This window comes from Dermacentor andersoni, chromosome 1 (assembly GCF_023375885.2).
Source record: "Dermacentor andersoni chromosome 1, qqDerAnde1_hic_scaffold, whole genome shotgun sequence".
NCBI lineage: Eukaryota > Metazoa > Arthropoda > Arachnida > Ixodida > Ixodidae > Dermacentor > Dermacentor andersoni.
The window spans coordinates 95,093,211-95,110,640 of record NC_092814.1 but is presented as its reverse complement, the minus strand read 5'-3'; the positions used below and the strand labels follow the sequence as shown (position 1 = coordinate 95,110,640).

The 17,430-nt window shown below is 43.8% G+C and overlaps 1 protein-coding gene across 1 annotated transcript in view; it reads left to right on the top strand.

Moving 5' to 3' along the window:
- LOC126545812 (pseudouridylate synthase RPUSD2-like) overlaps positions 1-17,430 on the top strand; it is a 55,394-nt gene that overhangs the window by 13,140 nt on the left and 24,824 nt on the right. Inside the window, exons 5-7 of the mRNA XM_050193819.3 lie at positions 3,580-3,667; positions 3,801-3,879; positions 16,302-16,443. Of these exons, the coding sequence (XP_050049776.1) occupies positions 3,580-3,667; positions 3,801-3,879; positions 16,302-16,443 (309 nt within the window). The remainder of the gene's footprint in view (positions 1-3,579; positions 3,668-3,800; positions 3,880-16,301; positions 16,444-17,430) is intronic.

Below are 17,430 nucleotides of genomic sequence, written 5' to 3'. Positions count from 1 at the left end.
TGTTGTCTTCTCAGGGTTGGACACACTGAGGAATGCAAACAGCGCTTTGATTCGATTTCTTGGCATTGCCGAAGGCGGAAGAAGACCCGAAAATAATTTCTGCGTGTTCCAGTAGCAGTGCACGCGTGGCATTTGTATGATACCCATGTAAATGAGAAGCCCGATAAACTTCTTCATCTCATCAGGAGTCACTTCTTTCCATGATCCGTCTCTCTCACTGTATGACTACTTCTCCAAAATATGCATCCACGCTTATTTATTAATCATGTTGCATATCTCTGTGATTATTTCTGCCGTGAAGAACAGCGAGAAGTCGAGGGCTCTTACGAAGCGCCACGTGGCACTGTGGAGCGCAATGCCGAGCTCAACTCCCGGCCGTCTTGTCGTGCAAAACTCCACTCTTTGGGCAGCCGCCGACAAGTGGTCCTGTCCAAACTACGTTGACACCCTGCAGATAAGAACCGCGACCTTTAGAACACACCGAATGTCATTAGAATTCGCAGCACTGAGTGAGCAATCTTTATGCAAGACAGTGGACTTTCTGCTGCATGCAAGAGAATAATATGGGGCTACGCCTGAGAAACACCCAAGGGCAAACACCTTTGGGAAGACTTGCAAGACCAAAGGCTTGAACTCATCCCGAACCCCGCCGATCCTACACGCAGAGGGAACAGTGCTAGTGTAGACATGCTACCAGACTTCTCGTTTGTCTTGAATGTAACCACAGCGCACTGGTAAAATACGCAGGAATATTTGGGGAGTGACCACTCGTTGATCGAGATCATGATAGATACGGGCCCGAGCCGTCGTGGGACTAACCTTGAATGTAAAGGCCGTAAACGCAAACTCGTTGTGTGAGACGCATTCCGCAAGAAACGAGAGGAAGGGGGGTGAGGTGACGAGCCGATTACGGACATAGACGAATGGACCGAGATGCTCGGAAGGGACGGGGCGTAGACGCGGCGACGAGCGACATTCCTTGCGGGAAGGCGCGTCTGCAACGAGGAATCACCGGAATTTGAGACGGCTCTGTCCGGCATGCCGCAAGGCTCCATCAGATCACCATTACTCTTTAGTTCTACTCGGCCTACCCGAGAAATTAACAGAAGTAGACGTATCGCGTCACAGTCTCTACGTGGATGGCATCATTCTCTGGGTTCCTGGGGGAGGATGTGATGGTCACGTCGAGCGAACGCTACAGGCGGTAGTAGATATGATTCAGGACCAATTCCGAACTGTTAATCTACAAACCCACAAGCAGAGTCGTAAAACCCTGCGCGACGAGGAATGGGAATACTCCAAAATACGCATTATATCGGCAGACGGTACTCCCATACCGCATGTAGACAAAATTAGAATCCTGGGGTTACAGTTGCAGGCAAATGTCTATAACGTAGAGGCGGTGCGAAGACTTCGTCGTGTGGTAGATGACACAATCCGACTCTTGCGTCACATCACGAATAGATGCAATGGTAAGTGTGAACACTGCGCGATCCGTCTCGTGCAGGCGTACGCGATAAGCCGCATAGCGTTTGTTGCCCCCTGCCTGATGTAAATAGGGTCGAAAAAAAAAAAAAACAAAACAAGGTCAAGTGCATGATACGAAAGGCTTTCAAAAGGGCGGTTGGCGTTCCACTCAGTGCGAGCACCGACAAGTTTCTAGAGTTTGGACTCCACAACTCGCTTGATGAGTTAATTGAGGCGCATGACATCCCGCAATATGAATGATTATCCAAGTCAAAGACAGGTCGACGCATCCTCGAGTCGCTCGGCATCACACTCAGCATAGAGAAAAGACTGCAGTTCCGGCCTCGATCCGCGACCGCCTGCTCATTCTGCCGCTTCCCAAGAACATGCACCCAATGCACTACATTGGGAGATGCAACAAACTAGCAAGTGACCTTCAAAAGAAGTTTCGCAACAGCAACGAGGCAGTGTACGTAGACGGCATGCAGTATGGAGAAGGGAGAAGCACACACACGATCGAGGTTGCAGATTGCATGGGTAAGTACCTTGCGAGTGCCACAGTAACCACGGCACACACGGAGGCGGCCAAAGAAGCCGGGATAGCACTTGCACTCGCCGCAGTGCCGAACGCTGTGATTGGGACCAGCGACTTGCAGGCGGCAATCCGCGGCTTCGCGTGCGGCCGCGTCTTGCTGGAAGCGGCCCACATACTCCAAATTTGTGACGGCGGCGACTCAATATTGCCCTCGCAACCCCAAAATTCTACGGTCTTCCTCCTCTGGAGTCCGGCACACACCGATGGCCTGCTCGCGGGCAACGAGGTGGCCCACGCCACGGCTCGAGGTCTCGCACGCCGAGCCGCCGCAGATTATGTGGCCGCCACCTCCACCCCCAAGAGTGGGACATCAGATCTGCCCGATTGGGACACTACAACAGAAATGCAGCAACAAGGATCACAATGGGCATGGGGTGATCGCCTGACCACGTTCAGAGACCTCGCCCAACACTACAGACTTGAAAGACACACATTCCCGCCACTGCACGATAAATTAAACAGGAGCAAGGCTATCTTTAACCTTATGCTTACTCCAAACACATACCTACCCTAGCCCGGCCGTCTTACACCACTGTTACCCAGGATTATACCCAACTGATGCGTATAAAGTGTGCGTACAGAGAGTAACGCTGCGACACATGCTCTGGGAATGTGCTGGCAACAACGGTACTAAAACCGCCGCCGTCTGCGATGCGTCCACAACCGCAGCCATTACCAGCGTACAGGAAGCCTCGAGATCGCTTCTTCCTTGCGCTGCTTCCAGCTGCGGGGGCCGCCGGATAACTCCTCCATCAGCGTTCTAAGTTCTCAAATGTTCAGAGTTGGAAGACCAGCTCTGGGCCCTCCGGCAAGCCGAAGATGCCACCCGAGTCGAAGGACTTCAAGCTGCCACCTGAGGCCACCATAACCAAAACTGCCAGACTATTCTTTTTAATAAAGTTTATTTTCTTCTTTTTCAATGTTTATGGTAGTATTGTGTACAGACGACTAACGTTTTCTTATGTTATAATAATTTTACAGTGCCCCTTTAATGGTTTCTTCTCGCATCTTTCCCAGCACCTTCTTATTTGCTTGTTGAGTGGTGTTGTTAACAGCTGAACTTCCCTTCGACTCTGGATGTGGACCTCTTTAGTGTCGAGAAAAGTAGCAACAGCTGGGCTGTATCAGCCAGAAAGATAGCACTTTGGCACAAAGTGGGCTTTTAGGTCCATGACTTTTGTCTTCTCTGGACATGTTGCCATGTCTTGTTTAATTCAATGGGTGTTCAACATTAATTGCCAGAAATTGCGTTTTTGGATGCGGAGGAAGTGCAGCTCACTAACAACTTTCTGAAGCAAGCTAAAGTTATGGGCATGCTGAATGGGCCTCCATCTTCTGTATTGTACACCACACACACACACACCTATTTCAGTTTGTCTTGTGTTCAATTAAAGTGTTGCTTCAAGCATATAATTTTGGTATTTAAGATATGCCTATTGAGTGTCTGAAGATTGATTAACTGTTCATGGTCTAGTCCATTCCATTTTGACCACCAAGCATCTGCAAACTTTTAACAGGCATGAAGTTCCTGTTCTTGGAGCACCCATAAAGATACTTCATAATGCTGATGACATGATTGTTGTTGATAAACCACCATCTGTACCTGTAAGTATGCAAGCCTTGTTCTTTTTATGCACATTTCTAGTAGTGGAAATCCCATAGCGAGTCACATTGCATAGTGTAGTAGTTTAGCAGTGGTAATTTTCTCTAACTTTACTCTTTGACCTTGTTCCCTGAGGTTCATCCATGTGGAAGGTATCGTCACAACTCTGTTATTTTCATCCTGGCCAAGGAACATGGCTTGCAGAATTTGCACAGTGAGTGTCCACATTACTAGTCAATAAGTGAGCAGCTGATAGTTCGTTTAGCAGAGGAAGGACCTCGCATCATAAAATTTGCTAAGATTGTTTCATAAATGGGCATCAAAGACATTGAAGTGTGTTTCACAGTTGTCTAGACAAGAAGTGCACAGCACCCTATGCAAACTGAATCTGGATGAGTGCAAAAGATTATGCTAGATGCACATTGTCTGTTTCGGCTGTTGTGACGTGCAACAATGCATTGCACGCTGTGCTGGCTGAAACTGGTGCCGGTCTCCTAGTGTAACGCTGTGCATTCATCGCAATTCTGACAGCAAGCTGGCTAGAAGTGGGCATATTTGCAGGTACACAATCACAAAAGACAACACATGCGCAATGCCATGTCTCGACACCAGGTGCTTGCTTCGCCAGAGGGTGCAGGAATGCAGTTTAGCATGTGCTCGCTGATCCCATAATATTTTGTACCCGCCTGTACTCATGGTATCTTTGTGCCAACAAGTGTAGTGTCAGTATTTTATTGCTTAATAATGCTTATATGTATGAGCCCTTACTAATGGGCACATACATACACATACACTGGAAAACTAAATTTTTAAAAAATTGTGATTGCTCACAATTTTAATTTCGGCAAACAATTAATTTATCTTGCGATTAAGCTCTGTGCAAGCAACTTTTAGTTGCCAGTCACAGGGGCATAGCCAGGGGAGCACACTGGGAACATGTGCCACGTCTCTCCTGAAATGATACAAAACACTGGGCCATATTTTGATACTGTCCTTCATAAAATGCAAAGCACTTGAATTTCTACTTGCACGCTCACTGTCCCTCATGAGACTGCCAAGGTATTGATTGATATTATGTGGGACTTCCGCAATTGGACAACGAAACTTTGCTACTACACAGTGAACACATTTCTAAACGTGAATTTGTTTCGTCGTGTATAAGGACAAGAATATAAAACTGAGCGCGTTGGATTCCTGTCTGTGTCTGTTCTTTGCACTACTACATCATGTGTATAAGTACGTCTCATTGCACATGGATATTTTGAGGAAAGACAGGATTTCCAAACAATGCATCCACAGCACACAGCTTGCCTCTAATTTATTTCTGGCATGTTCACACTAGCTATTCAGGACAGTGTGTGTCAGACTTCAGCAATGTATCAAATAAGTTGGGTCAAAGGCTTCACAAGAGGCTCAACAACTTCGAAGTAGCAGGGAAGACGTGCACTTGGAGAACAAGCATCAACTGCCTTATCTTTTGTGGAAACCCTTCCACAATTTGTGTGCACAGGATTGCTTTCAGTGGATTACTCTGATGGCAAGAAGGGAATATATACACACTGTGGCAATGGCAGATTTGCATATGGCGCGCACTCCTTTAGATCGAGCCCAAACAACATCTGTCAAACATTCATATTCCATGCAAGCATACATCCAACGCTATTGTGGAATTTTGTTGTATGAACCATCAAGAGCTTAAAAAGTGCAACCTGTAGATCTTCAAGTACAGTAGAACCCTGTTGATACTTTCTTTAGGGGACCCACTGATAAGGAATGTATGATCTGGTAAAACATCTGATAACGCTTGCAGCTGCAGTACTGATGGGAGAACAAGCAAACTCTTATTTGAAGCTTAATAGAAAGTGAACAAACTGTTGAAAACTCGACTCAGTAAAGCTTATTATCATTGCCTGCCTGTTAGATTGAACATTAAACACGTCGTTTGGAGCAGTCGTAGCCTTGGGTCGCACTAAATGGAGCTCGTAATTTCCATCTGGCTCTTGGGTCGAATCTTGAATAGCAGCAGCCTCTTTTGAGCACTCACAGCCCTTCCATTTCTCTGCAGCCTTGTATATTGAAGTAGCTATGCAAGGTGTGCAACCAGCAAAAGCCTCACTGCATTTCTTGTAATCATTGGAATTAAGACAGAGAAATCTGCGATTCTGGGATGTGACGGTGCTAAATCGAGATCAATGGCTGTCAGAAAAAAAAAATGAAATCTAACCTGCCAGCTACAAAAAAATTTCCCTGTACAGGCAACATACACTGTACCAGTCACTTGCTCAACTTATTTGATGTGCTTTGCTGTGTCATGTAGATAATTTGGACTACTCTGTAAAAGTGAAAGTAATGCACCCCTCCCCCCAACCCCTACCATTTTCAACTACTTTAAAGATATCTATGATGTGCACAGCTGCCCTACACGATATGACTGGTTTTAATGTGTTCCTGCTCAAAAGAGAGTGTGTCTTGTTGGTTATTGTGACAGACATCTCATATAAATGTGCCATGCTTTCTTTTGTTTAGTTTATATTTTTGAATTGGAGATTGCTGAGCTTGGCAAATCTAAATTGGAAGAAAATTTGTGCACAGCAGACAACTTGTTGCATGCACATTTGTCATCAGCATTTTCTTATAAGCTTAAATGTCACTGAGTGGTTCTAAGCAGTTGACTTTTGCTACTATCCAAAAAGCTCCAGGCAAAGGATATTGACATTAGCAGGATCATTCACCAACAGTACAGGAGGTTGTGCCAGTATATTGTGCAGCTCTATTTCCAATATTTAAATTTTTGCCAAAATCCAACATCTGGTCTTTACTTAAATTGAATGTGGTAATTGTGAGTCAACACGTTGGCCCTTGCCAACAGTACAGAATGATTTGTGTCTAAGCTCATTGGTGGTTTATATCGCGATGAATTTAGTAAACAGTGTGGACAGGTGTTGTGTATTTTTCATTCAGCTGTTCTCTGCGTAATCTGCTGAATTGCCAAATTTGATGCGCCAGAAGGGAGACAAAAAAAATAAAAAATGGACAGGACGTTACAAGCTTTCAAATATTCTTTCTCTTTTATGCCATATTTTCACTGGATCCTCAGAACTTGTTTTCACAAGACTGTTGAAAATTTTTAAAGATAGAGCAATTAAATTGCTTTTGTATAGCCAGATTAATAGGAACAGTGGACATGAAAAATAGGTAATCTGGTCAGCATTTGTTAATCAACTACAATCGAACCTCATTATAAGGAAGCTGCATCTTACTGAAAATATTTTCAGTTAGGCAATATTCATTCTAAAAATACATTCGTTTCATGCTGATCTTGGCAAGAAAATTTTTATATATACTACTTCATTATATTGGATAATACATTATATCCAGGTTCATTATATTGAGGTTTCACTGTATATTAATATTAATTTTACACTTCGGTAGCTGTTAACAATGGAAGGTTTAGAGCTGCTGACAGTTTGATGTAGTACCAGTTTTCAAGATGAATTAGGTTTTCCTTAGCCCTGTAGCATGAACAAACCTCTTTTCCTTAGAAAACTGGAACTGAGCACAGGGAACTGCGTGTGCAGAAATTGTCAGCTGGTAACATCTTTTGACGTTTCGCAGTCTTTGTGCTATGTAAGCCAAACCATGTCTTATTCTCTTTCACAATACATCTTTTGCGTCCTTGGCACGCTTCGCAGTCATTGTCATAGCTTTATTACATGTAGCTCTTACGCACTTTACAGTGACCATCTTTTAGGCCCCTTTACAGCCCTGTCAAATCCATTGCTCATAATTTATTGCTTTACTTTGATCTCATTACCATTGGCCTGGCACTTTTTGGTCATACTTGGCCCTTGCGCCACAAAACACTATATTCATCATCATCGACCCTTGTCACTAGCTGCGTGGCTGACTTTGTCAAGAGCTTTGCTTGGTAGCACACGTTGCATTGTGCTTCCTAAGCTGAGATATAAAACATTTCCGAATTCTTTTTCTCATTGTGCTCCCACCGCATCATTGGAAACAATGATCACACTCCTTCTGACCATTAAGTTATCCAGCATGAAAACAGTCAGTGGTTACTTGTTCACTTCTGGTGTGCATTTTTGTTTTCACCGGATCAATATGTAAATAAGTTTTTGAGTACAAGAAGTTTCCATTTTTATTCGAAAAACGCCTCTTTTAACTTTTTTTGAACAAAGTTGCCGCATAAAAGAACATCCCTCCCATTCGCCTTCAAAAGAAGTCATACTTGATAACTACTGAAGTGCCACCTTGGATCCATGATGCCTGATTGCTACAGTTTCTCTCAGAATACCATTCGTATATATGTATCCTAAAGAAACACTAAACGCAAATATTAAGTCAAGCTCAAGTGATAGATTAATGCTCGACAATCTCTAAGGGGTCAATATTATCACAAGCAGAGCCTTAGTAATGGAGAAATTGAGGTAAATGCAGGGCATGATTAGAGACTCTCCTGGGACAGTCAAGTACTTGCCCAGTGACTAAAGCACTCCTCATTTAAATTCAATCTCTAGTAATCAACCACTCATTATAAAAACATCATTGTATATTGCATTATAGCATGAAAGAAAATGCTACTTGTCTGGTTCTATTTCATTTTTAGAAAAAAACTTATTGACAAAACACCTAATGCTCCCTTGACAATGATGCAGGCGGTCGAAAGGTTTAGTTTTCTCTTGACTCTGTTTTCTCTCGACTCGACTCTGCTCAGTGGCTATGGTGTTGGGCTGCTGAGCACGAAGTCGCGGGATCGAATCCCGGCCACGGCGGCCGCATTTCGATGGGGGCGAAATGCGAAAACACCCATGTGCTTAGATTTAGGTGCATGTTAAAAAACCCCAGGTGGTCGAAATTTCCGGAGTCCTCCACTACGGCGTGCCTCATAATCAGAGTGTGGTTTTGGCACGTAAAACCCCATAACTTAATTTTTTAACTCTGTGCTGTCTGTGCTTTTAAAAACGTTTGAGTAGTTTTGTTATCGTGTAGTGCCGAGTTGATTTTGCGGTCTCGGTAAACTCGCACAAACTGCAAGTAATTAATCAAGGGAAAATCAGACATGCACCTGTTCGTAGCAGTTTGTTCAAAGGAAACCCATATGGAAAAATTCGTCCTGGTCCGGGACTCCAACCCAGGACCACCACCTTTCGGGACAGCCGCTCTACCATCTGAGCTAACCAGTCAGCTAGCAGATGGCAGGGCGAAGTCAAATTTGTCAACAACTCGAAGCAAAGGCAAGAGTTTGACGTAATAATTCTGTGCAAACCTGCAAGGTAGAAACAAGTAATTAATAAAGGGAAAATCAGACATCCACCCATTCATAGCAATTCGCCTTCGGCTTTTCTTTCGAGGAATCCGTATAGGTTTCCTTTGTACGAATTGCTACAAACGGGGGGATATCTGATTTTTTCTTTATTAATTACTTCTCTCCACCTTGTGGGTTTCCGCAGAACTATTATGTCAAACTTTTGCCTTGCCATCTGCTAGCCGCCTGGTTAGCTCAGATGGTAGAGCGGCCGCCTCGGAAAGGCAGTGGTCCCGGACCAGGCTAAATTTTTCTTCAACTGCGAGGCTTTTCTTTCGAGGAATCCATATGGGTTTCTTTTGTACGAATTGCAAAGAACGGGTGGATGTCTGATTTTCCCTTTATTAATTACTTCTCTCCACCTTGCAGATTTCCACAGAATTATTACGTCAAACTTGCAAGTAGCAGAGAATTCCACTTCCATCTGATGTCGTGGGATGCCCGAACAGTCCACGCCACTTGACCAAAAGCAGCTGCAGTGGTAAATCCTCCGCTCTGTTGTGGCTCAGTTTGTCCATGACCGGGCATTTGCGTTTTGTGCAAAACACCATACCGCTGTCTGTCGGGCGCCGTTTTACTCACTGACAACCGCAAATCGCGCTGGTAGCGTATGCACTGTCACCACTCCCCAGTTGGACGGCGGGAGATTTGAATTCAGACCTTCCGGATGCAATTTTCTCATGAACTGAGTGTTTTCTTGGCATGAAACAAGAGTTGCGAGGTTTCTGGAATGGTATTTAAATTTTCCACATCGAATTAGTATTTGCCTTTAGTGTGCCTTTAAAGGGGCCCTGAACCACCCCTCAGGCATGTGAGAGTCCGTGGGCAGCATATGTTGCTGTGAACATCTCAGGCAAGTTTTGCTGTCGTGCGCGGTGCGTGGAGCTCGCAAGTGGATTGCAAAGTCACCTTTCTCTCAAACGCTTCGTTTTCAACCGAAGGTCCTGTCCTCACTCTTCTGGACACTTCATTTCGTCATCGGACGCTTTATTTCATCATTCCCTTAGATGGCTGCTGTTGGCAGATGTCTGTCATCAAGCTGCGGTCGGCTACATGGCGTAGATACCGCGGCCGCCAAAGGGTGTCGCCAAGAGTCCACTGGCTAAGCGCACTGCGGCTCGCTGAGGACAGCTGTGTTTGACTTATGTTTAGCGCATCGTAGGCACCAAAGGTGGAAATCATGGCGTCTACGTTAACATCTAAAATGAAATTTGAACTGCGCGCCACAGCAACATTCATAAGGTGGAACCTTGTGGGCACACCCAGCTGTGCAGCCTTCGCAGTATAAGGCATTGAAGAAAGAACGGGAGCACAGCGGAGGCTGTGTTTGATTGCCAATAACTCTGCTTCTGCTGAATGCATTGAAGTACTTTTTACGGCAAAGTATTTCTCTAATAGCCTATTTGCACTTCAAATGCCTTTGTCCACTTTAATAAAAAGTGGTTCATGGCCCCTTTAATATACTACAGGACGAAAGCAGTGACATGAATTGGGTCACTAATGCATCATGGTCACATGTGGTTTTCTTCCATTGCCATTGTGTACCAGCCGCGGTGGCTTAGCGGCTGTGGTGTTGCATTGCTAAAAACATGGTCATGGTATTAAATCCCGGCCTCGTCACCCGTTTCAATGGGGCTGAAATGCAAAAATGCCCATGCAACCCCGTGCAGTGGGGGCACGTTAAAGAACCCCAAGTGCTAAAAATTAATCCAGAGTCCTTCACTACGGCATGCCTTATAATCAAAGCATGGTTTTTGCGCATAAAACCGCACAAGTTATTTCAATTTAAATTGACATTCCAAAGATGGACATGTTTTTTATTCTGTTGACAGAGTGCACTAGCCTGCCTTGAAGAATATTCGTGAGCGAGTTCTTCATTCACTGCTTCAGATCATTGAGACTTAGAATGTTTGGAAATTCTTCACATGGACCAAAGAAACAAATCTGTCGATCTTGACAGCCATGTGGCAGCTTTGGTTTCCTGTCCACTAGTCTGGAAACTTTTCACTGAGGAACTAGCAAGATTGAGTGAAAAAAATTTTGCAGATTCCATGCATCTTGGGAATCGGTGTTATGTGAAACATGTACTGTTATGAACTGCCCCCATGCACTTAATTTGTATGTACAGCATCTGCGGCAAAACCGGGTGATTGCTTATCTCATTCTAAAAGGGAAAGTGCAGTAGTCACTTGGGTTAAATAAACCACTTGCTCCGCAACAAATGAAGCAACTTGTCTTTTTGTTCAGCAATCCTCTATACATGTACAGCATACAACAAAACCAGTAGTGTTCCACTGGAAATGCTTTGGCCAAAGTAGGCGTGTGGTTCTCAAGTGCAACAGACACTTCCAAGCCAATCCATAACCAGTCACAAATGGTGCACACCATCCCAAACTCGTCCTCCGTGATGTGCTTGGCAAAGTACTTGTTGGCTTTTCCTGCCTGTTCAATGCAAGCTGCTGTGTGCATTGGTCTATACATCGCTGAAGATGCTGCTGCTTGCTACGTTAAAGCCCCAGGAAAAAAACTAAAGTAGCGCCATTCGTGTCAGTGTGCAGGCATCTCCTCTCTTGTGTGATTTGTAGATTGTAAATCAAGTTAGTCGTGGTGCGACATTCGTTGAGCAAGGCCCTCGGCTGAGAGATGGGATGGTGCAATTATCCCACTAGGGAACACTGGGGCGGTGCGGCTCGGAGCGGTGTAGTGGGAGAGGTTCGAGAGAAGGAAAAATGCAAAAAGGTAACGCTGAGTACGACAATGGAATGTATGTAGACGCAAGTTGCGTGATTTTTGTCGTGTCTTAAAAGTGTAAGAATATGCCGTATTCAATCAGTCAATTTACAGAAGTGCTCGCACTGTGTTTAGATCCACAACATGAAGCCCCTAAAAAAGAACTACCTTTTTTTTTTTCAAGGGCTTTAAGCTCGCAGGTTTGTGCTGATGTTGCAGTTACCACTTGTTCGCTATTTTAGAGGGTACACCGTGTCATGCAAGTGGTTGTATAGAAGATTTAAATCATCGAAATGCTTGTACTGGCAAAAACCATCCCCGCAAGCAAGCAGGACCGGATGCAAGTGTGCTTGCATGCAGACACACTCAGCGTTGGCGCTCCTGAACGCAGTGCCACTGCGCTGGAAATGGACATCCGGGTAAGCTCGGTGGCACTGAGAAATCGCGCGCTTTTAAACGTGACGCACTATGCTTTTAGAAGGTTGAGCAAGCACCCCATCTTGAATGTCCACTCACGATGCAGCACGTGCGCCGAGGCAATGGCAGCACATCCTTGGGACGAGGGACGCTGAAGACGCAACTCCCGAGCTAGCAAGCATGCGCCAGTCGAGCCCGGCAGTGCTCGTGGCTCTCATGTCCGCAGTTTTCTTGTAGACACCTTTAGAGGCGCTGCTGCAACTGCTAGGAGAGGAGGCAGAGACGAAGGGGCGCAGCTGGCGCTACTTTAGTTTTTTTCCAGGGGCTTTATGCTACGTTGCATTTTTGCACCATCTGCCATTCACTCTGAACTGTTTTGATTACATAAAGACACTGTTGTGAAGCTGCACGATGTTCTTGCACTCTTCAAGTTCAACAGTTGCCAGTTATCTGCACAACTGGCGGAAACACTCTCAGAATGTCAGGCCGAAAGCACAAGAGGTCACCTGGTGGTGTGGCATTGCAACTTTGAACATGGCCTCAACATTGGGCAATGTACGTGAGCTTGCACATGTGCATTCATATTAACAAAACATTGTGTATGTAGGTTTTCTGTTGTTTGGCAGAATTAAATACTGTCAGCATTTGTTGAAACACCAATTGACGGGGAAAAATAGCACCACCACCTCTCATTTGTAGTTACTTAAGGGACACCAAAGAAAAAAATAACTTTACATGTATTAGGAAATTATGCTTCTACCATACCAAAAAAGCCACTGTTACCGTGAAAGGAGGCTTGATGAGCCAGAAAGGACACAAAATTGAAAGGAAGGTAATGATGCTGCCTTAAGGTTCCCGCAGCAGGTTGCCATGACATAATGGATTTGACAGTGTCTACAAGGGTCTAGCTAACTGCTCACTGGTAAAAAAAGGACTACATTGCACTCTGAAGAAACCAAAGACTTGACCTAGCAAGCTTCAAGAACTTTTTCTCCATGACCTCGCACTGACGTACCGACGCTAGGATTTCGGTGCGAAATTCAAGAAATTGAAGTTCGGACTTAATTTTTTCTTCCATTACTGAACCTGTTTCTGCAAAAGTGATGAAAATAGTAGTTTTGGAAGAATACTTTATCGATGTGAACTTATTCAAGGGTTCTCTTTAGTGTCCCTTTAACTCCGTAAAGAGCTCCTCACCAGGCCACATAGCAAATTTTGGTTATGTGCTGGAAGTTGTTACGTGCCCTCTAAGGAGTGTTCTAACACAATAATTTTTCAGATTAGTTCAATAATAGCAGAGATAGAAATATTTGAAGTGTGAATCTATGATTTCAGGAGGTGAGCGTCACTGCCAACATTGACACTCTCTCCACTTGCCCCGTGTAGCCTCCGCAAGTGAAATTCCTTCCCTGTTGTCTCCTATAACGTAACCAGAGGATCATGTGGCAAATACGTCACAGGCCCCGCCTTCTTTCTTTTTCTCTCTCTCACGTTTTTGCTGAGTAGCGCACTTCCAATGACGGCCTTGTGTGCGAGGTGTTGCATTGGTCTCGTTTCACATAGCGGACGATTTTGCACGCTCTGCACGAGAACACCTGATTAGCGGTATAAGTCAGTACCACAATCACAACCACTGAGGCAGGCTCAAGAGGATGAAGGAGCGTGATCGCAGTGCTGTAGCGCTGTAGAAAATGACAGTTTCGTTCTGTACACATGCAACTGCAAGACGTGGGAACAAGCAGACAAAATGGAATTGCATCTCTTGCAACGAAGTAAAACAATAACATCCAGACATTCGGTTTCTGTCTTTTGTTATTTCTCTAAAATTTAATTTGTCTATTGAAGCAACAGATTAAATAAATTACGGATGGTGCCTTGAATACTCGAAGTCATGTGTCACTATGAGTGACGTCACAGCACGGCCATGTAAATAGGTGCACTTGCACAATTGACATCGACTGTCCAGCTGGGAGCACAGCACCTGCAAGAAGGGCAAACGGCATTTGATTTGAAATTTAAGCTCTTTCCACGGAGCGTAGGGATGTAATACTTAGCAGATACAATTGTTAGCACACATTGTGTGCACTGCGCTTGTCAACATAAAATGGCCAGAACTCGTGAGGGGCCCTTTAACTCCACGCATCGCAAGGGGTGGTTGAGGGCACCTTTAACGACATTATTCCACACAAAAGTTCCAATATCCCGTTTAGTTATAGACAAGCCTACTTAAAAGTGAATGAGTGAATGAAATTTTAAGGGGCACTAGGTCATCACATCAAGTGATCACATCAAGTGATCACAAAGGTGACACTTCAAAGAAACAAAAGATATCTATGTAGTAATAAAATGTTTTATGCTATCTATGAATGCATTATTTCACTCAAACGATGCTCGATTCAGAATGTTCTTCCAGGGATATTTATTATAGAAGCAAAAAAAAGTTACACATGCTTGATGTATAAATTCGAAATAACATTTTCTGCAATAAAAGAAAATCACCTTTTTTTTTAAATTCTAGGACTTGGAGTTCCTAACATTTCGACTGGTACTGATTAATAATTTATTCAACCCTTGGAGACCAGATCCTCTCAAATTGGGAACGTAATGCCTCCCTTTGCTCCAGTTTTCTTTGAGCCTCAACATATTGATGTAAAAAGTAATTTCTGCAAAATAATGAAACAGTGTTAGCATTCAATGTTATAATATGCTAGAAGGCAGGATGTAGTCTTGTACAGTACTCGGATGAATATGCTTCAGATAATCACATTTACATGTAGAGCATTCAAATTAGGTCTTTTTTTTTTTTTTTTTTTTTTTTTTTTTTTTTGTTATGAGGTTTTACTTGCCAGAACCAGATCTGATTATGAGGCACGCCGTAGTGGGTTACTCCGGAAATTTTGGCCACCTGGGGTTCTTTAATGCGTACCTAAATCTAAATCCACGGGTGTTTTCGTATTTTGCTCTCTTCAAAAATCGGCCGCCGTGGCCGGGATTCAATCCTGCGACCTCGTGCTTAGCAGCCCAATACCATACCCACTAAGCAACCACGGCAGGTCGTTCAAATTAGGTCTGAGCACCCATTCCAAAACAGTGATCCTGTCAACGTGACACTGATTAAATTTGCTTTGGATGAGCTTAGCTCATGAACAAAATTAATCCCATCTTCAAAGTGATTTGAACGAACTTGGCAAACTACTACATAGATTGCCGCAGTGTCAGCATTTGAAATCCACTATTATATCGCTCTTTTCTGTTTTTACTACTATATGTCAGCACCTTTTTGGGGCCTTGAAGGCCGCCTTGATTCAGTCTTCTTGTTCTACAACATAGATGGCAGCCACTTCGTCAGCGCAGCGAAGGCATCTTTATTGTGGTTTTTGTTTTTTGCTACATAGATTGCAGCACTTTTTCAGCATTCAAAGACCGCTTTTTTGGAATTGCATGCTTTTCATCACCTTTTCGCAGATTTGTAACGATGGCGTCTGCTACTGACAGCTCTCACATGAGTCGCGCATGCAAAAGAAATCTGCTGCTCGACTCTGGTAGTGAAAGTGACAGTGGAAGCGACGCAGGGTAAAATAGCGTTTTTCTTCATTTCCAACTGTACCGTTTGTGGCAATAACAAGTACATATATGTTGCATAGTGAAGGGGTAAAATGAGGTTTTCACGTTACAAACATGAAGCAAATTAGTTGAAAAGGCTTTATGGCTTGAAAATAAGCCATAATAAAGCTAGCAAAATAAGGTCACTTTTCGTCAAAATTATAAAACGAACACACCAAGTTGGGTGAGTTGGTAAGTTAACATCTTTTTTACGTATATGTGCAGTGCAACACAGACAAGAGACAAAGAGTGGATGACATAAGCATATTGTCCGTTCATTGCCCCCCGTCTGTCTCATGCTGCACATATACATAAAAAAATATATATAATAAAACCACTTAAGGGGTTAAGAGCATCATAGGGCATTGCTGCACAAGTGTTAGCTAAATGCACTCTTCATGCCCAAGGCTGAATCACGCCAGTTACACACATACGCACAAGCACTTGCAAACCTAGAAAATGTACTAATTGTGAATTGTAGGCATATTCTAGTTTATTCTGAGTGTAGTTTCTCAGTTAGTATCAGTATTGCTTTTCCATGAGTGGTGGTGTATCGGTGGCAGCTGTACACAGGCTGGACAGGCTCACGTCTGGACTGCTGCTCATGAGCCGTTCAGTGGACAGAGCCCGGGAGCTGGAGAATGAAATCAAGGGACGGCTGGTCGCCAAGGAGTACCTGTGTCGAGTTGAAGGCTGTTTTCCAGAGTGAGTTCTTTCTGCATATTTTTTCCCTGGAGAACTATCTTCTCATTTTACAGGGCTAGTGTTTAGCAGCGAGGCACCTTGAAGATTATGAAGTACAGAAGCAAGTCATAGTTAATATATTTGGTCATTGCTGTCCCGGGTTTGTGGAGATAGGTTTGCATAACTGGGGGATGAGGCACGGGAAGGCACCTCGGGCCCCACAGGATCAATGTGATATCTTTAAATACTTTTAGTGCCTTTAAAATGAAATTGGCCACAAGCGCACGTTCTAGACTACCTGACCTCAAATATCATGGTCGGTCGAAAGGAAAATGTTTTTAGAAGTAGCATGGCCACCGAGGAAAAATGGGAACAGTTTAGCAAGAAATTTAATTCTTTCATCACGATGCTAGAATCCACACATCCTATGGCCAACAAGATGCTGCACAGAAGTGAATTTTCAAATTTACCAGACACCCAGTCTCTCCTGTGGATCTTGCCTTGAGTGTCTTTTTTTTTCTAAACTGACGTATCATGAAGGATCTTTGATGATGTCAAGTTTTCAGTGATAATGAGCTCAAGAGTTGGGAGTATTTGCGGGAGTGCATCAAGAGTTACTTTATACTAATCAAAGATATCGAAAAGTGATGTTTGATATGCAGCAACGTTTGAAGGAACCTGGGTTAAATAATAAAATGTTGTCTTTGTGCTGGAGTTTTCGATTCTGTGTTAAGCCTGAAATTTATTGAACACCACTTGTGCACTATTCTTTGGCTGATAGGAAAAAGGGATAGGAACACTTTAAATTGAGAGTGTAGTGTTGAGCATGCAGGCTACCTTTAGGACATAAAAATGCAGCTGCCCCCTGTTCATTGTGCATGCAAGATTTCATATCTGTAACTTAGGTTGCACATAAATGTCTTAACATTGTGTTTTGTCTATATCTTTTGTATCTTTTAAATAAAATTGTATCTTAATTAATGCGTTTTTTAAAACGGCTGTAAAACG